Genomic DNA, 19,944 nt, shown 5'->3' on the forward strand with positions numbered 1-19,944 from the left:
GCTCCACCTGAATGTGCTCCTGGGCAGTAGACTGTCCTCCTTTCTGAGCCCATTGTTGGCAATAGCCTGCCTCAGAGAAGGAGCTCAGAAATACTTATGGAATGAAAGAATGTAAAAAACAATAATGCAGATGGAGAGAAAGGGTAGAAAGCTTTTTTAAATGGCAGCAAAGTTAAATAACATATACGTAATCTCATGAGAAAATGCAGGCATGTAATCAGTGGTTCCCAAGCTTTTTTGGCACCAGGGACTGGTTTAGTGGAGGACAATTTTTCCACAGACTGGGGGTAGCAGGTGGGACGGTTCAGGTGGTAATGTGAAAGACAGGGAGCGACGGGAAGAAGCAGATGAAGCTTTGGTTGCTCATCTTAACGCTCACCTCCGGCTGTGCCAGCCAGGTTTAAGATGGGTACCCGGGGGCTGGGGGTCGCTATATTAGATGGTAAGTGCCAAAATGAATGGTGGGCCACTCTGAGGATGAAACTGTGAGTGCTAAGTTATCGGAAACCTCTTCATGATGAAGCTGGAAATTATATTAAAAGATGGGTAGAATCTGGGGAGGCAGAGTTGAATGGGAGTGGTTCCACATGAAAACATTAAAGTGGTAAGAACACGGTGAGGGCGCACGTGAAGGGGGGCTACAGGGAGAAGAGGAAGATCTGGGGTAAAACGTAGCTGGGGTTACCCGTAGGAGCTGTACCGCCATCACTTTATTAAAGAAAACAGGAGCAAGGACTGTTTTGTCTTTGATTTCAAAGTAATGGATTCTTTTCAACAAGTTCTGTCCATGATTGTGGAGGAGTTTAAGAAATGATAAGACTTGGAATAAATGGTAGGTTAGATTTGTGCCCTTTTCTCTGCTTGTTCTTCTCTATATGTCATCTTTATGGATATAAACTGCCCTAGGGGCAGGCACCATTTTAGGACAAAACTCTCCTTAAAATGTGGCTTCTGAAAAGTATTATAAGCCTTCTACTTCAAAAGGCTGCTTTAGGGTGCTTCGTACCACAACTGAATGAGGGTTCTAAACCTGACTGATGCCAAAAGGAACAGCACCATTACGAAAAAACAAACAGACTCTAGATCTAGAGAATTCTGTCCTGTGGTTCATCAAAATACTGAATCAAAACAATGAAAATGACACCCTCCTGGCTCACTTACGAGAGCAATGTCATTCCAGCATCTCAGGTTCAAATCTGGGTCGGAAAGGAACTACAGCACCTGCAGTCATGCTGCTCTCAGTTTCAATTTACCAGTAACACTTTTCTATCAAAGAAGATAATATCTAGAGGCCCTCTAAAACACAAGTGTGTTCTGAAGTCCGCTTTATGCAAGAACCAAAGAATAGATTTTTTGGCTCACTGTGGGGCCATACTGCAATTTGCACCTAAATGGTTAAAACCTAATTTTTACTGAGTTTCCTAAAATGAGATCCAACAATATGTATTTGCAATTCAGGAAATCAAAGAAGACAGGAATGATAAATATATTCTTAACTTTGTATAGATCATCTATTGTATTAGTCATAAGGCTCAATATAACTTTTATTTGTATCACACTGTCAAAGTTACCAAGGGCAAGAGTTCATTTTGTGTGTATATGTATATTTCCAGAGAAGTTCACTTAAGAATTCTGCATCCAGAAACATTAAATTGATGAATCTTCCTATTCAGTCTACCCACAGATTAAATTAATCCCATGACTACCAATGTAATACACTTTTAGAAAGTAACAAAAAGTTCTAAAATGCTTACACATTTTTTAAAAAAGGTAGCAGGCACTAGAGGAAATGAAAGAGAAAGGCACTTTACCTTTTCAGTAATGATACGGTTGACACACTGCTTTCCTGTTAGAGGTAATGTACATTTCTCCATGATTTTATGTGCATTTCCCTGTTTTAAAAAACATCAAAAAGAGTAGTTAGGGGCTGATTCTTATTTAGAATTGGTATAAGATAGGACAAAAGGAATTATCAGAGAAATTGTCTCCTAAGTACAGGCTGTTTCAAAAACTTGCGCCATCATGCTTTCACCTTTCTGGAGGCAGCTTGTGTTCCTACAGTAATTTAAGGAGAAATACAAATGAGTAGCCAAAGGCATAACTGGTTTAGCTGGGAAACAGCCAGCCACAGATTTGATCTAAGCCTCCACCCTTAGATCTCCCAAGGAAGGGTCTCCTTGACAAATGAGTTATTTTTCTACCAAGGGTAGGGGGCATACATAGGATACAAATGCATATTATACATTCCTTCAAGTTTTATTTTTATTTGTTGAAAAAGTAATACATTCACAGAAAACAGAAGCTCTGGACTCCCCTCGTATCCTTAGACATGCTCTGAACAGGAAATCAATTTCAACTTTATTTAGCATTTTTCTATATACTTCTATACATTTTCTTCTTACCTCTGCATTTAAAATTTTTTTATTTTATAACAAATTTTACTATCTACTATGGCTTACTACAGGATATTAAATATAGTTTTCCATGCTATACGACAGGACCTTGTTGTTTATCCACCCTATATACAATAGCTTGCATCTACTAGACCCAGACTCCCAATTCAACCCTCCCCTGCCCACCTGCTTTCACAAGTCTGTTTCTTTTTCTTTTTATTTTTTTGGCTGAGCAACATGGCTTGTGGGACTTTAGTTTTCCAAAAAGGGATCAAACCTGAGCCCTAAGCAATGAAAATGCTGAGTCCTAACCACAAGACTGCCAGAGAATTCCTTACAGGAATTCTGTTCTCTATGTCTGTGAGGCTGTTTCTGTTTCATAGATGAGTTCATTGTGTCGTATCTTAGATACCACATGAAAGTGATATCATAGGTATTTTTCTTTCCCTGTCTGACTTACTTCACTCAATATGATCTCTAGACTCATCCATGTAGTTACAGATGGCATCATTTTATTCTTTTTTATGGCTGAGTAGTAGTACTCTAGTATATAAATATTAATTAATGTGGGATATTATTGATAGGCAATATTATATATATGTGTGTGTATACATATATATCTATATATACCTATATATAGATATCTTCTTTATCCATTCATTTGTCAATGGACATGTAGGTTTCCATTTCTTGGCTATTGTAAGTAGTGTTGCTATGAACGTAAGCGTGCCTGTATCTTTTAAAATTAGAATTTTGTTCAGATATATGCCCAAGAATGGGACTGCTAACTCACAGGACAACTCTATTTTTAGTTTTCTAAGGAACCTTCATACTGTTTTCCACAGTGGCTGTACCAATTTACATTCCCACCAAAAGTGTAAGAAGGTTCCCTTCTCTCCACACCCTCTGCAGCATTTACCATTTTTACACTTTTTAATGATGGCCATTCTGACTGGAATGAGGTGGTGCCTCAATGTAGTTTGATTTGCATTTCTCTAATAACTAGTAATGTTGAGCATCTTTTCATGTGCTTATTGGCCATCTGTATGTCTTCTTCGGAGAAATATCTATTTAGGTCTTCTGCCCATTTTTTCATTGGGTTGTCTGGTTTTTTGTTATTGAGTTGTATGAGCTGTTTGTATATTTTAGAAATTAAGACTTTGTTGGTTCCATTTTTTTCAAATATTTCCTCCCAGCTTGTAGATCATCTTTTCATTTTATGATTTCCTTTGCTGTGCAAAAGCTTATAAATTTGGTTAGGTTCCACTTGTTTATCTTTGCTTTTATTTCTACTGCCTTGAGAGACTGCTCTAAAAAAATACTGCCATAATTTATGTTAGAGACTGTTTTGTCTATGTTTTCTTCTAGTTTTATGTTGTCATGTCTTATATTTAAGTCTTTAAGCCATTTTGAGTTTATTTCTGTGTATGGTGTTAGGTAGTGTTCTAATTTCATTCTTTACATGTAGCTGTCCAGTTTCCCCACAACTTATCGAAGACACGGTTTTTTTCTCTATTGTATATTCTTGCCTCCTTTGTTGAAGATTAATTGACCAAAGGTGTGTGATTTTATTTCTGGGCTCTGTATTCTGTTCCATTGAACCTCTGCATTTTTAAATGCTATGTTGACAAAGCTATTTATGTTTTAATTAATCAGCTTTAGGTATTATCTATTAACTTCTTACAGGGGCACATGAAGACTTTCCTCTCCTGCAAACCCCCATGCTTCATCATCTTCAGTTCACCCAGCGTAGCTATGTCACAATTCGTATATAACTCAATAGTCAGAATTTACACTGTGCTGGCAAAATGACTGTACAATGGCTCACTGATACCCCAGGCAGTGTAGAAAACCATGATTATATTCACTTTCTTATATAGTTATTTGCCTTTCCTGGAATATATCTGGGCCTCTGTTCGCTCATTGGTAAACTGTGTGTGCTGGTCTATACTCATATTTTTTTTCAAAGATTCCTTCAGCTACACTGCCTTTTCTTCAAACATGAAAGAGGGATTGAGATGGGAAGCAGGTTTTCAACCATCAACCCCTTTCCGCCATTCCCTACTCCCCCAACCCCGTGCAGTGCAGAGGTGACCGATGGGGCACATCTCTGGAGCACAGTTGAAACATTAGCTCTAATGATCTGATCTTCAGATCATTTTCTTCTGATTATGATGAAGCTCCTTTCTAAGGATCAAGCACCAGGAGCCTAAATTACTATTTCCCTTGAGGCTGAAGGCTAATTTGTCACATTTTAGATCCTCTATTTAAAATGGCAAAAATGTTCCTACTGCTTCCATGTTGGGTCTAAAAGCCCCACACATGATGCCATCACCATCTTTAGCCATCTCCAAGTTTTACCTTCTCAATTATGCACTGCTAGCTGGCTTATGTCTCTCTCAAAACTGCTATCATACTAAGTATGATCAGAAGCAAAGGATTTCAAATAACTGGGCTTAAGATTTTACTCCTTGTAATAACATGTCAATGCACCAACATACGAGTAATTAAGAGGCTTTAGTACACTTAATCCAGTGTATGGCACAAAAGATATTCAGTGTTTTTTGAACGAATGGGGAAAAAAGGGGAATTCCATTGGGAATCTTAGGTGAATCTCAAAAACTGACCAACTGTATTACTTTAATTTAGTCAAAATTAGTGCTAAATATATATAGAGAGAGTGGATAGACATTACACTTTTAACAACAAACTGTATGTTTCTAGATTTTACTGTGTAAGAAAATTTATAGCTGTAGAAATAAAACCTCATTTCTGCTTCATTTTTAATGGTCTATTTTCATTCCCAGATTTCAAAGAAAGCTTGCACATGTCACAGACGCTTAATTACAGAGCTGAAATTAATGATGAACATTCGAACTGCTATAGTTGTCAGGACTCCTTGCACTTCATACAACTCAAATAAGACATGTCACAATGAATTCCAGGTCTGCATGTGAACAAAGTGAACAATCTGTGGGCCTCCAAGGAACGTTTTTCTGTGGGGAGCTCTTACTTTGTTCCTGTTATTTGAGCAAGACCTACATCTGGTGTGAAAGCAGCCACTTGGGTTCCAATGAACAACCAACTCTGGTTTTGGAGAATTTCAACTACCAGAATTAATTGTGCCCTACCAAGACAGAAGGGCTTCCCTGGTAGCTCAGCTGGTAAAGAATCTGCCTGCAATGCAGGAGACCTCAGTTCAATTCCTGGGCTGGAAGATCCCCTGGAGAAGGGATAGGCTACCCACTCCAGTGTTCCTGGACTTCCCCTAGTGGCTCAGACAGTAAAGAATCCACCTGCAATGCAGCAGACCTGGGTTCAATCTCTGGCTTTAGAAGATCCCCTGGAGGAGGCCATGGCAACCAGTATTCTTGCCTGAAGAATCCCCATGGACAGAGGAGCCTGGCGGGCTACAGTCCATGGGGCCAAAAAGAGATGAACATGACTGAACGATTAAGCACAGCACGGCACATCACCAAAACACACCTTTCAGAAACCATTTTCCATGTAAACAGTACAGCTCAGTGATTCAGAGCAGAGTCAAGGACCTGAGTGTAAAGCCTCACTCCACTCCACACTAGCTGGTCAAGGATCCTGTGTCTTATCCATCTGCTATACCTCAGGGGTGACTGTAAGTGTCCAGCACTTAGCAAGTGCTCAGTAACCTTGAATGTTTACATAACATACACTGAACATTTCTACAATCTACTAGGGAATTCTTTAGGCTTTCTTGGTGGCTCAGATGGTAAACAATCTGCCTGCAATGCAGGAGACACAGGTTTGATCCCTGGGTGGGGAAGATCCCCTGGAGAAGGCAATGGCAACCCACTCCAGTATTCTTGCCTGAAAAATCCCATGGACAGAGGAGCCTGACAGGCTATATGGGGACCTACATGGACACAGTCCATGGGGTCACAAAGAGTCCTACACAACTTAGCAACTAAACCACCAGGGAATTTTTCAGGAAGTCTTAAGTTCCTCAATGAAGTTGAACACAGAATTACACAGAAAATGGCCTAAACAAAATTCCCGAGACCCACAGAACCAATGAAACCGCAACCCATATTTGGGAGCAAACCATATGGCTGGCGGAGAAGGCAATGGCAACCCACTCTAGTACTCTTACCCAGAAAATGAACGGAGGAAATGAAAATGCTCCTGCCATCGATGGAGGAGCCTGGTAGGCTGCGGTTCATGGGGTCGCTAAGAGTCAGACACGACTGAGCGACTTCACTTTCACTTTTCACTTTCATGCATTAGAGAAGGAAATGGGAACCCACTCCAGTGTTCTTGCCTGGAGAATCCCAGGGACGGCGGGGCCTGGTGGGCTGCCGTCTATGGGGTCGCACAGAGTTGGACACAACTGAAGCGACTTAGCATATGGCTGGCCTAGGATGGTAGCACCAACGGTATTCTTGTGGTAAGAACAAGGTATCTAGATGACTCCATTCACACTGAACTTCAAGATATAACACAGATCAAGGAAGAAGAGAAAATGAGATGCAGAAGGATTAAAGAATGTCACAGTTTCAATATTCAACAGTAGGTTAGCTATGAAGCCAAAATATGACTAACTCTCACTTGAGCACTCTATTCTAACCACGCCAGGCTGAGCCTTACAATGTGCTATGATTCACAAAGCAGGAACAATCGCTGGGTTTTTAGCAATAAAAAATAAATCCCAAAAAAGAGATGTAGTGTAGTGTGGTAGCAAAGAACACTTTATTAGGAGTCCAAAGACCAGGTGTTTCATTTTAACTCTTCCATTTAATTGTCATTTGGTCCTTTAAATTCTTTGTGCTGTGGTTTTCTTTTCAACTGCCAAGTCTTCTTCCTTACCTGATCACGGTAGGAAGAAATGTTCTGAACGTGCAGTATAGTGGGAGGGATTGACTCTACATCGGAATTTTTAGGGTTAGTGGTGTCTTGTTCATCTCCATCAATCTGCTCCTTTCTTTCTCCATGAAGAAATGTCAAAAAAGGTAGATGACCAGACACCAAGTGAAGCATCAAAAAAGCTCTGACTGGTCCTCAAGGCTTCTGATTTTTATATATATTTTCTTCTTTGCTAACTTCATCTAACCTTGGTGAACATTTATATCTCTTTCCTCCACCTGCTTCTCCAGCTTTTCTCTTCTCCACTGCATCACTTACAGGCCTCCTACAAAATCTAGGAAACCACCATTTTCTTTTTATCCAACCGAATACTTTCTATTACTTGCTTCATGGTGATGTCTCTTTAATTCTTTAGATAATCTGTGTGCAATTTTGCTAAAGTCTCCAGTATAAATAATTCTGGTTAAATGATAATAAACCTCACGTCATCATTTCAACAAGCTTCATGTTATCATAATAAACTTAATCCAAGATAACAAGTTCTCTTTTTTACAGTGATTTTTGCATTCCATGTCAACACTTCATTTATCGGAGGCAACAGAGCATTCATGTAAGACTTTGATTTATATAAAACCCCATTTCATGCCCATCTTTTCTGTTAAGTGTTTCTTAAATGTGCCCCAATATTATTTCTTCTTTCAGGCATCTTCTTTGGGAAAGCCCTGTGATCAAGTACAAAGAAGGCAAAGTCTAGAAGGTGGTTGCTCCTTAAGGGAACAAGTCTTCAAGCGTGTGTTCATGCCACCTGAAACACACTCCATGTACCCCTTTACCCCACATTTGAATGTCAACACCCACCCCACTCTTCATGACTTGGCTCTGGTGTCATCTACCCTGGAGAAACCATCTCCAACATCCCCTACAGAGTGCCCCTACACCAATTGCACTCATCTCACATGCTAGTAAAGTAATGCCCAAAATTCTCCAAGCCAGGCTTCAGCAGTATGTGAACCGTGAACTTCCTGATGTTCAAGCTGGTTTTAGAAAAGGCAGACGAACCAGAGATCAAATTGCCAACATCCGCTGGATCATGGAACAAGCAAGAGAGTTCCAGAAAAACATCTATTTTTGCTTTATTTACTATACCAAAGCCTTTGACTGTGTGGATCACAATAAACTGTGGAAAATTCTGAAAGAGATGGGAATACTAGACCACCTGATCTGCCTCTTGAGAAATTTGTATGCAGGTCAGGAAGCAACAGTTAGAACTGGACATGGAACAACAGACTGGTTCCAAATAGGAAAAGGAGTTCGTCAAGGCTGTATATCGTCACCCTGCTTATTTAACTTCTATGCACAGTACATCATGAGAAACGCTGGACTGGAAGAAACACAAGCTGGGATCAAGATTGCCGGGAGAAATATCAATAAATAACCTCAGATATGCAGATGACACCACCCTTATGGCAGAAAGTGAAGAGGAACTCAAAAGCCTCTTGATGAAAGTGAAAGTGGAGAGTGAAAAAGTTGGCTCAAAGCTCAACATTCAGAAAACGAAGATCATGGCATCCGGTCCCATCACTTCATGGGAAATAGATGGGGAAACAGTGTCAGACTTTATTTTTCTGGGCTCCAAAATCACTACAGATGGTGACTGCAGCCATGAAATTAAAAGACGCTTACTCCTTGGAAGGAAAGTTATGACCAACCTAGATAGCATATTCAAAAGCAGAGACATTACTTTGCCAACAAAGGTTCGTCTAGTCAAGGCTATGGTTTTTCCTGTGGTCATGTATGGATGTGAGAGTTGGACTGTGAAGAAGGCTGAGCTCTGAAGAACTGATGCTTTTGAAGTGTGGTGTTGGAGAAGACTCTTGAGAGTCCCTTGGACTGCAAGGAGATCCAACCAGTCCATTCTGAAGGAGATCAGCCCTGGGATTTCTTTGGAAGGAATGATGCTAAAGCTGAAACTCCAGTACTTTGGCCACCTCATGCCAAGAGTTGACTCATTGGAAAAGACTCTGATGCTGGGAGGGACTGGGGGCAGGAGGAGAAGGGGACGACAGAGGATGAGATGGCTGGATGGCATCTCTGACTCGATGGACGTGAGTCTGAGTGAACTCTGGGAGTTGGTGATGGACAAGGAGGCCTGGCGTGCTGCGATTCATGGGGTCGCAAAGAGTCGGACACGACTGAGTGACTGATCTGATCTGAGCTGATTGGTTTTTTTTTCCAAACAAGCCTAGCGAAGAAGTTTCATTAACAAATTATAAAACAGCGGCAAGCTCTTATGAATGAAAAAAAAATTAAACCAAATGAAACTGTTAATTATGAATTATCCTCACAGAAGAATACTTTATCTTGGGATACTTTTCAACATTGCAGAAAATTATCTCAAGGATGTTTCTGAGAAAGCATTTTTTAAAAAACTCTTTCATATTTGCAGCTTTTGGTAATATATTTGATCCAAATTAAAAAGGATGAATAAATCTCATCTATACTTTGTATAATTCCTCTGCACAAAAAACAAAACAAAGACAAGGTAAAACAGTATTCAAGATTTCCATATGACACCTTTGCTATCATATATGAAATGGCCTTACTAAAAGTATTATTCACAAAGATTTATTCTCAACTTCATGACAAAAAAAGACAAATGAAATTATATATGAAACAGAATCCGAGACCTAGAGAACAAACTTCTCATTGTGGGGAACAAACTTCTCACTGGGGAGAAGGGTGGGGAGGATGGACAGATGGGAGGTTGGAATTGACCCTATGCTGCTGCTGCTGCTGCTGCTGCTGCTAAGCTGCTTCAGTCGTGTCCGACTCTGTGCGACCCCATAGATGGCAACCCACCAGGCTCCGCCGTCCCTGGGATTCTCCAGGCAAGAACACTGGAGTGGGCTGCCATTTCCTTCTCCAACGCATGAAAGTGAAAAGTGAAAGTGAAGTCGCTCAGTCGTGCCCGACTCTTAGCGACCCCATGGACTGCAGCCTACCAGGCTCCTCCATCCATGGGATTTTCCAGGCAAGAGTACTGGAGTGGGGTGCCACTGCCTTCTCGGGAATTGACCTATACGCCTTGCTATATTTAAAACAGATAATCAACAAGAGTCTACTGTATAGTTCAGGGAACTCTGCTCAATATTCTTTAATAACCTAAATGGGAAAAGAACTTGAAAGAGAATAGACATATGTATATGTATAACTGAATCACTTTGCTGTACACCTGAAACTAACACAACGTTGTTGATCAACTATACCCCAATATAAAAGTTAAAAAATAAGTTACATTATATTAAAAAAGCAAAGACAAAGTAAAACAGTATTCAAGATTTTGATATGACTGCTTTGCTATCAGATACGGATTAGACTTAATAAAAATATTATTCACAAAGATTTATCCTCAGCTTCGTAACAATATAATTATGACTCTTTTTATTCTTTAGAATCCAGGCCTCCTACTGTAATAAAAATAAAACCTAAGCCTGTTTCAGAAATAGAGCTCTCATTTATGTTCTCAAAAATAAGTACTGGAGCTTTGCCTGTTTCCAATAAATGACAACTATGACTGAATTTCTTTGCTTTTGTGCTCTGAGAGTTATACCCTTAGGAACACATTTCCAGTACACAATACTGAGAACAAAACACTTTCCTTTATCTTGTTAGTGATGATGGTAGTTGCCAGACAGAAAAGTTTAGTAACAGAAAAGGGAGGCAGGATATATAGGTTCTCAGCTTGCGTCTGGTCTTAATTTTCTACTTGGTCTTAATTTTCTACCTGACCTTTATCAGAATGTTTAATCTCCAGGAAATTTGGCTGGATTATCTTTAGAAGGAAAACAGTTAAGACTTACCTCAGAAGAGTGTTATAATGATAAAATAGAGGCAGTTTATGAACATGTAACTGCTTGGAAAAAGTTAAAAGTGTTCAAATATGTTCAAATTAATGAATTCAACAATTACTGATTCCTAATATGCACCGGGCATGATTTTCCTCAGCTGTTGTGATAGAAAGAGCCCCTGCCCTCATGGAACTCACATTCTAGTGCAGAAAGGAGATGAAGAATCATCAGAAGAGGGGGGAATTTCATTTTGTGTAATAGTCAGGGGAAGCTGCTCTGGTATTCTCAACAGAGATCTGACTGAACTGAGGAGGGGAGCCATGCAGATAACCTGAGAAGAGCTTTCCAGGCACAGAGAGTAACAAGCACAAAGGCCCCGAGGCAGAGGGTGTTTGGAATGTTCCAGAAACTTACAGGAATAGAGTCTGGCTAGAGCTCAGTGGGCAAGTGGGAGAATCCCAGGAGCTTGAATCACAGAGGTACTGCGATTGATGTTGACAAACCAGGGGGGCCCTTAGAGATAATACGTAGCACTCTGAACTTGATCTAAGGGAGATGGGAAGCCATGGAGGGTTTCTGAGCCCAGAAAGAAGTGATATAATCTGGTTTATATTTTAAAACATCACTCCTACCACGTGTGGAGAATTGTGTGTGTGTGTGTTTCCACCCAACTCGTCTTTGTTTCTCTGACAATAGGGATCTCAGCATGCACTGCCCTCCAACACCAGTGCCTGTTCCCCTGACCTGCAACACACAGGTCCCTGCAAACTCTGCCCCATCCATCAGATCTCCACGCAAATGCTGCATCCCACGACATGCACTCTGATGTGTAACTATTCTAAGTATTGGTTTCTATGACTCTATCCCGGTGAGACTCTGACCTGTCTAAATGAAGGACCACATCTTTCTATTTCTAACTTCCTCAGAGCCTATTATAGTGCTCAGCATATAGTAGGTACTCAACAAATATTTGGTGCCTGCAGAAACAAGTAAATTAACATACTTACATACAATAATTCTGCCAAATTTCCAGAAAAAGCATCAAAGAATATTCATCAGAGGATGGAAGGTGCTAAGCCAGCAAATTCATAAAAAGCTGGCTCATTTATATTGGGTGGGGTAGAGGTAGAAGTGAGCCATTTAAAAAAGAAAGAGAACAGAACATGGAAACAACTAAGAACTTGAAACAACACGATGCATTTGTGGAGATCTTAGAAGAAGTGAAGCCCTGGAAACAGAATGGGGTGGGCTGCTGGGGAGTTGATGACAAAAGACTGGGAGGCTCAGATCAGATCAGATCAGTCGCTCAGTCGTGTCCGACTCTTTGTGACCCCATGAATCGCAGCACGCCAGGCCTCCTTGTCCATCACCAACTCCCGGAGTTCACTCAGACTCATGTCCATTGAGTCAGTGATGCCATCCAGCCATCTCATCCTCTGTCGTCCCCTTCTCCTCCTGCCCCCAATCCCTCCCAGCATCACAGTCTTTTCCAGTGAGTCAACTCTTGGCATGAGGTGGCCAAAGTACTGGAGTTTCAGCTTTAGCATCATTCCTTCCAAAGAAATCCCAGGGCTGATCTCCTTCAGAATGGACTGGTTGGATCTCCTTGAAGTCCAAGGGACTCTCAAGAGTCTTCTACAACACCACACTTCAAAAGCATCAATTCTTTGGCGCTCAGCCTTCTTCACAGTCCAACTCTCACATCCATACATGACCACAGGAAAACCATAGCCTTGACTAGACGAACCTTTGTTGGCAAAGTAATGTCTCTGCTTTTGAATATGCTATCTAGGTTGGTCATAACTTTCCTTCCAAGAAGTAAGTGTCTTTTCATTTCATGGCTTGCAGTCACCATCTGTAGTGATTTTGGAGCCCAGAAAAATAAAGTCTGACACTGTTTCCACTGTCTCCCCTTCTATTTCCCATGAAGTGATGGGACCGGATGCCATGATCTTCGTTTTCTGAATGTTGAGCTTTGAGCCAACTTTTTCACTCTCCACTTTCACTTTCATCAAGAGGCTTTTGAGTTCCTCCGTGGCCCTAATTCAATCCAGCTTTAGTTTGAGACTAGCCACTTTGGCAGTGGCATGGCATGACTGGTTACCAGGAAAGAAAGTCTGTCTAGCAGTAAGAGGACCTTTGGGATGCTTTGCAGATGTGACAAGGACCTAAACAAGCAGAAATGCACAGGACGGAGCAGATTACACGGGTGCTGTGGATGCAATACGTACAGCGCTTGGTGCCAAGGGAGGGGCAGAAATTCCACAGGTAATTTCCAGAAGGGGCAGGGGCATCATCACTTCTCCAGGTGGGCTAGCAGATGGGAGATTTTTAGAGGAAATGATGATTTTACTTGTATAAGTGTTATAGTTGAGGTAGTTATGGAATAATTGGGGGGAGTTATCTAACAGGGAAGAAATACAGTCCTAGAATTCATCAGACAATTCCAGTGTGGACATAAGGATCAGGGATTCACTAAGTGAAGAATAACAGTTGGGGACAAAAATTTATATAGCATCCAAGAGAGATGCAGAGAGTCAGAGGTGCAGAGGACCTTGGATGAAGTTACATAGAGCCCTGGAGGAACTAGTAAAAAGAGGATGTGGTGTCTAGGGATCCAGGTTGTTGAGAACAGCTTTGCATTAGGGTAGCATGTGGTTTACAACTTTGGGTCCAAGGCTACAGTTAAGGTCTTTCTCAGAAGACCAGAGAGGGGCAAAGAAAGTCCAAAGAATTTGGCTTTAAGAGTATGATCCAGAAATTACATGGGTTCAAATGCTGAAATCCCACTGACTCAAACTTGGCCACATGGATTGACGGCAGAAGAAGGGGATGACAGAGGATGAGATGGTTGGATAGCATGACTAACTCAATGGACATGAGTTTGAGTAAGCTCTGAGAGATGTGAAGGACAGGGAAGCCTAGTGTGCTGCAGTCTATGGGATCGCGAAGAGTCAGACACGACTTCATGACTGAACAACATGCAAGGGAGGTCTGGAAAATGTGGTCTGTCACTGGGCTACAATGTGCCCAGCTAAAGCCTGGGAGGGTTCTAATACAAAAGGGAAGAAGGGGAGATGGGTACTAAGTGACACAATTCCGTTGCTTTCTTTTAAATATTTTGCTGAGAGAATTCTCTGGCGGTGGTCCAGTGGTTAGGGCTCCTTGCTCTCCCTGCTGAGTGAGAGCAAGGAGTTCAATCTCACAAGCCAAATGACATGGCCAATAAAAAAATAAATGAATATTTTGCTGATATCCATCTCAACAAAGTAAGGAGAGCTTTGACCAGGAAAAAATGAAAAAAAAAGAAAGAGGTACTTCTGAAACCTGATGCTCCCAGAAAATGGCCGGTGTGGGTGGGATGGTGATACAGAGGTAACTCTTGTGAGGAGGCAGCATGGAATCGTATGATGAACATGGACTATACCAAACTGAGTAAAACTTCAGGCTCTGCCGCTGACCTGGACAAGTTTCTGACCTGCCTACATCCCAGCCTTACATTACAGGGTCACTGACAGGTTAATAAATTCAGTATCTACAATGACATACACAGAGCCTTGCACCTAGTGAGGACTCAAACTCCTATTCCTTTCCTCCATTTTTCCCCATTTTTAGAGGGCAAAAGAAGGACACACCAAGAGATCAAAAGAAGAGAAGAAAGACGGTGGCTAGACACCAAAAACTACCACTACTTTTTTGTAATTTTGCCTGGAACCTCGATGCCTAAGTTTAAATGAAAGCCACTCTACAATGCCAGTCTGACACCAGTGCCTGCTCTATGTCTCCAGAGGCAGTTTCAAGGCAAGGGAAATGTTATGATGGTTACTCTAGAGCAGCACTGTAGGCAGCCAGGCTTCAAATACCATAAGCTGCTGGCTGGCTGCAAAGACTTACAAGGAAAGAGTTTCCTTTGATTAAAACATTTGTAAACATTAGGTCATGCTATATTTTAAGTAACCTGCATCTGTAACCCTATAGATGAAGAAAAGGAGCAAAAAGCTATACCTAAGACCAGCTGATGGTGCCATCCACTTACTGAAAAGAAAGATTAGCAGCCCAAGAATACAAGATTATATTTCTTTCTTCAGATTTTAATTCTTCACTGCAAACTATCCACTCTGTATCTTAGAAAACTGTAGGGATCCTCCCCCCGGGCTGATTAGTCATAAGGCAGTAGAAGTTACCTGGCATGTCTAAAAGAACTGGTCATTACGGGAGAGGCCACTAGGAGTGAAAGAACTCTCCTCTCTCTCTTCTTTCCAACCTCTCTCAATCTTCAGGCAGACAAAAGATGCAGGAAAGAAGTGAGGTCCTTGTGTTTCCTTAAGTTGGGCCAGTAACAGTGAGTCCAGGTGAACAACAGAGAGTAGGAATCACATTCCAGGAGTAAAAAGTGAAGGTGGCAAGAAAAGGAACTTCTTCTTTTGGTTAGTTTTCAAGGTTTGTTGTTATTTAGTTGCTAAGTCATGTCCAACTCTTTTGCAACCCCATGGACTGTAGCCCACCAGACTCCTCTGTCCACGGGATTTCCCAAGCAAATATACTGGAGTGGGTTGCCATTTCCTTCTCCAGGGCATCGTTCCCAGCCAAGGATCGAATGTGTGTCTCTTGCACTAGCAGGTGGATTCTTTGTCACTGAGCAAACAGGGAAGCCCAGTTTTCAAGGTTATCTAACTGTGAACTATGAAGAAGTCACTATTATTATTGCATCCTCCTGTCAATGGTTGTTCAACTGCTACTTGTGATTTGGGCTCTCGCAAGAGGAGATAAACACATGTCCTTCTATTCTGCCATCTTGAACCAATCTCTTAATCACAAGAATATTTTTTGTTAGTTTGTTCAATTGAAAGTATCTAGGGAAAATATCTAACTTCAGTTCTGGTCTAAAAGTCAGTGCCAGTTTCCTCACTCAGAGAAGAAAAATAAGAAATTCTAAAAAAAAAAAGAGTATCTTCCTTCTATGAAAAGCTTTAAAAAGGGACTAATCAGAAGTTTGAAGTGCCATGTTTCCTCTATCAAAAATTCCAGCTGAGGAGAAAGAAAACAGTTTGGGGGGAAAAGAGAAGTGAGAGAGAGAGAATTTGCTAAATACAGGCCCAATGTTTTGAAAACGAATGCACAAAAATAATCTGAAATGAGTCGGACTTCACTGCCTATGCGTCAACACTGAAGGAACAACAAAAGGAAAGTCGGCAAGAGTTTCCTCCAAACAGACATTATGTTCTGGAAAAACTTTGGATTTGATCTGCGTGCTTGGCATTCCTTTCTCTCTGAAATGGAGTATTTTGGATGCTTTTTGCAAGGCACTGCTCAGAAGTCACCTGTGTTGGTTTCATTTCTATTGTTCCATATTTAGGCTTCACTGCTCAGTTTTCAGTGTTTACTAAGCAATTTATAATTTTGTATTTATTACAGTTTTCACAATGAAACTGCTTCATGACACACATCATTCTGTAACAGAACTCCCCATGGGAAGCAAGTCAAATGCAAATCTTTCAGATCCAGGCTCTCCAATACTTCATCACCAAATAAAAAAAGTGAAAATGAACTATCACTTCCACTCAAAATAGCAGGTATCAAGGAAAAGACCCTGATGCTAGGAAAGATTGAGGGCAGGAGAAGGGGATGACAGACGGCAAGATAGCTGAATGGCATCACTGGTTCAATGGACATGAGTTTGAACAAAATCTGGGAGATAGTGAAGGACAGGGAAGCCTGGCGTGCTGCAGTCCACGGAGTCGCAAAGAGTCGGACACAATTTAGCGACTGAACAACAACAACAAGGTGAAAATAGTTTTTGTTTCAAAAGTAAGACTTTTAAAGGAGAATGAGCAGAGGGCATAGAGAGTGAAAAGCGTACTCGTCACTCAATATCAACTTTGCAAATTATCAGAAGCCCAGGGATTCAGGTCAGGAAGGCAATTAAGCTCATCTGGTTCAAATACAAATAAGAAAGGAATAAGAAAGCAAGTCATACTGATAGCTTGGTATTTAGAAGACTGGGCCTCAAAGTCAGAGGTATCAGGACTAATCTCAGTTCCACTAGTTATGTGACCTCAGGCAAGTACTTAACTTCACTGAAAGTCTGTTTCTGGACCCACGACAAATACCTATAACAAGCTCATGGGCTTGTACAGGCAAACACACACAGAGCTTAGTGTACCTTTGGAGCACAGTAAGCTCAATGAATGGAAGCCATCACCATTGTAGGATAATGATATCATCATCATCATTAATTACACACCACGAGGTCAAGGATTCTTGTCCATTTTTAGTCACAGCCAAATTCCAGCAGTGCCCAACACAGAACAGGCATTCAATAAACACTGAATAATTTATCAAAATAGAAGTGTAATATTCTTCAGAATAGACCACTTGCTGTTACCAAGTCCATCATTTTCTAACACCTTCTCAAAATGGCACCTCCACAGCCTTGGTAAAAGGCCACATTAACCACATGAAAATAACTGCTTTTAAAAACCCACATTCTGTTGCATTTTCATTTTTCACAGAAATACAACCACTATAACCATCTTTAAACCTAAATTAGAATTCACTGGCAGTCCAGTGGTTAGGACACTGAGCTTCCACTGTCTGGCAGAACGAGTTCAATTCCCGGTTGGGGAACTAATATCCCTCATGCCGCTGGGTGTGGCCCCAAAATTAAAAATATCTACAAACCGGAATCAACACCTGTTCCCTAACATCTTTTCACTGCCTCTGAAGACATTATAGCTTTTACCTTTAATGTGCACGTGAGGCAAATAATCAAAGAATGCCCTGATGTTTGCTTCAAAGTTAAACAACCATTTAGCTGAATGATAATAAATAATTGTCTTTATTTGCAATGTTTTGCTATAAAATATAAATACTATCAAGTTGAGTGATCCAGAGCAAACAATAAAAACCACAGTCACAGCCCAGTGTGAATTTCCAAAAGTAGCCCTCCTTACCTTTGCAGAATGTTCCATGGTGACCACTACTTTGGTTCTGGCACTGGACACTAGATCCATAGCCCCTCCCATTCCTTTCACCATCTTTCCCTGCAAAACAAACAAAAAATAAGAAGTAATTCTCTTTCAACCTTTCAGTATGTGGTGCAACAAAATTAACTTGCAAGAAGTTGCTGGAATAATTAATCAGAAAAACTCATTGACCTTCATTGCTTAGTACTTGAACTTTATCACCTTAATATTCTGTTGTTCTCTATTATTCTGTGGCTGAAGGATAAGTTCAGGATAAATATTACTATGTCACATTTATTAAATATAGCTAACATTATTACATCAAAGAAATATTAGCAATAAGGCAATCAGTGGATAAGAACAGCCTCAAGAATCTTTCCAAAATTCTGGGCACATTACTACTATCAGAATAATAGGAGATGAAAATCTATATACCCCTGACATTCATTTCTTTCTTTTTAAACATACAACTGGCACCACTGAGTCTTCAATCACAGACCCTTTCTAAAGCACTCTCTTGGCTGTCCTGCAGATTCAATGCCATTAGGTAACAAACTAATGCATTAGTGGTGTTTCTCTAGTAATGATTAATATGAAAAGTGGGTCTGTCTTTCTAAAACTTGGCACTCCTCTTGCTCTTACAAAAATAAACCAAAACAAAAGTATGTATTTCTGTGAAGCAAAAACGGAAAACAAAAGCACAGTTCAGGATCCTTTCATCAAGACAATTCTATTGGTGTTCATCTGTCCAGCTCCTCATTCATTAAACATTTACCAACCACCTTCTCTGTGCCATATACTCTGAATAATTCCCATTGTCTAGTCTGTCTCCTGGTTATAGAATTTTGGAAAAAGCAAGTGCTTCCAGAGATGATGAAATAAATTCTTACTCAAGTAGACTGACGAGAAATGTTTCTAACACCGAAACCTCTTGAAAATTTAATATATTTTTTCATACAAGTCCTCTTGCTGATTTGACAATAAATGGTTACAGGGCTCTCGGCTCCTTTCCCCTAATTTCATAGCTTTAAGGAGATTAGGCCACACACTCACAGCTGGCTTTAAAACAGTCTCAAATACCCTGGTTTCAGAAATTTCAGAGGTCAATGCAACACTGCATGAACATGAATTAGGAAACAGAAAAGAAGGGAGTAAGTAGTCAGGATATCTTCGTGGTTTGGAGCTTGTCACTAAATGACATGAGAAGCATGGCAATGGTTGGAGAGTGGAGCAAGAAAGGAGTAGAAGAGACCAAATGAGTCTGTCTTCAGACATTAAGATTGCGATGAAGCAGAATATCCATGTAGAAATGTATAATTTTATATTTCTATAAGTCATGCCTTCAACCTTACTTGACGGCAATTTTAATAAGTTAAGCACCACATCATAATATTTCTGTAGAGAACACTGATACGTTATGGTACAAAATATGAAAGTTATAGATGGAAGCAATGAATGTCTATCATAAACTCCAATTCTTAGAAGTTTGAGATTTTTTAAAGCATCAGAAGACACTAAAGCTAGTCCATTTTAAAATATCTCAAACTGCTGTGGTAAGAATATCCAGCCAGTCTGAGCTTCCGCACACGGTGTCCTTGGGCAGACTAAGAGTGTAAGTGCCAAAGAATGAGAAAGCCAAAGAAAACCGGAGGCTAAGTTAGTGTGTTAAACGTTCCTTGAATTAAAACAGAATTATTTGAATTAGAATATACCACAGTCCAATTTTGTCCATTGTGACACAATGATACTGGTAAAAGTTTATGACAGCCTCTAAAAAGAAGCTTGTCCATTTTAAGTGAATCTGATGTATGTATTTTAAACCCCTGTCAATTATTTAAGAAAGACTTATAGAGTACCAACTAAGCACATAACACTGTGCTGGCAGGAATATGAAGAGCTAGA

General features: G+C 40.5%; 1 protein-coding gene across 2 annotated transcripts in view; it reads right to left on the reverse strand.

Annotated features, from left to right (window-relative positions):
- The window catches only part of OXCT1 (3-oxoacid CoA-transferase 1), a 163,261-nt gene that overhangs the window by 13,585 nt on the left and 129,732 nt on the right, over positions 1–19,944 (reverse strand). For both annotated transcript variants that reach the window (XM_086361574.1, XM_086361573.1), the window contains exons 14-15: positions 18,031–18,120; positions 1,812–1,892 (exon numbers count right to left, since the gene is read on the reverse strand). In XM_086361574.1, coding sequence (XP_086217700.1) covers positions 1,812–1,892; positions 18,031–18,120 — 171 coding nt within the window. The remainder of the gene's footprint in view (positions 1–1,811; positions 1,893–18,030; positions 18,121–19,944) is intronic.

The sequence above is a fragment of the Bos grunniens genome, chromosome 20 (genome assembly GCF_055505025.1).
Source record: "Bos grunniens cultivar Pamir isolate PY7600 chromosome 20, Bosgru_T2T1.0, whole genome shotgun sequence".
Taxonomy (NCBI): domain Eukaryota; kingdom Metazoa; phylum Chordata; class Mammalia; order Artiodactyla; family Bovidae; genus Bos; species Bos grunniens.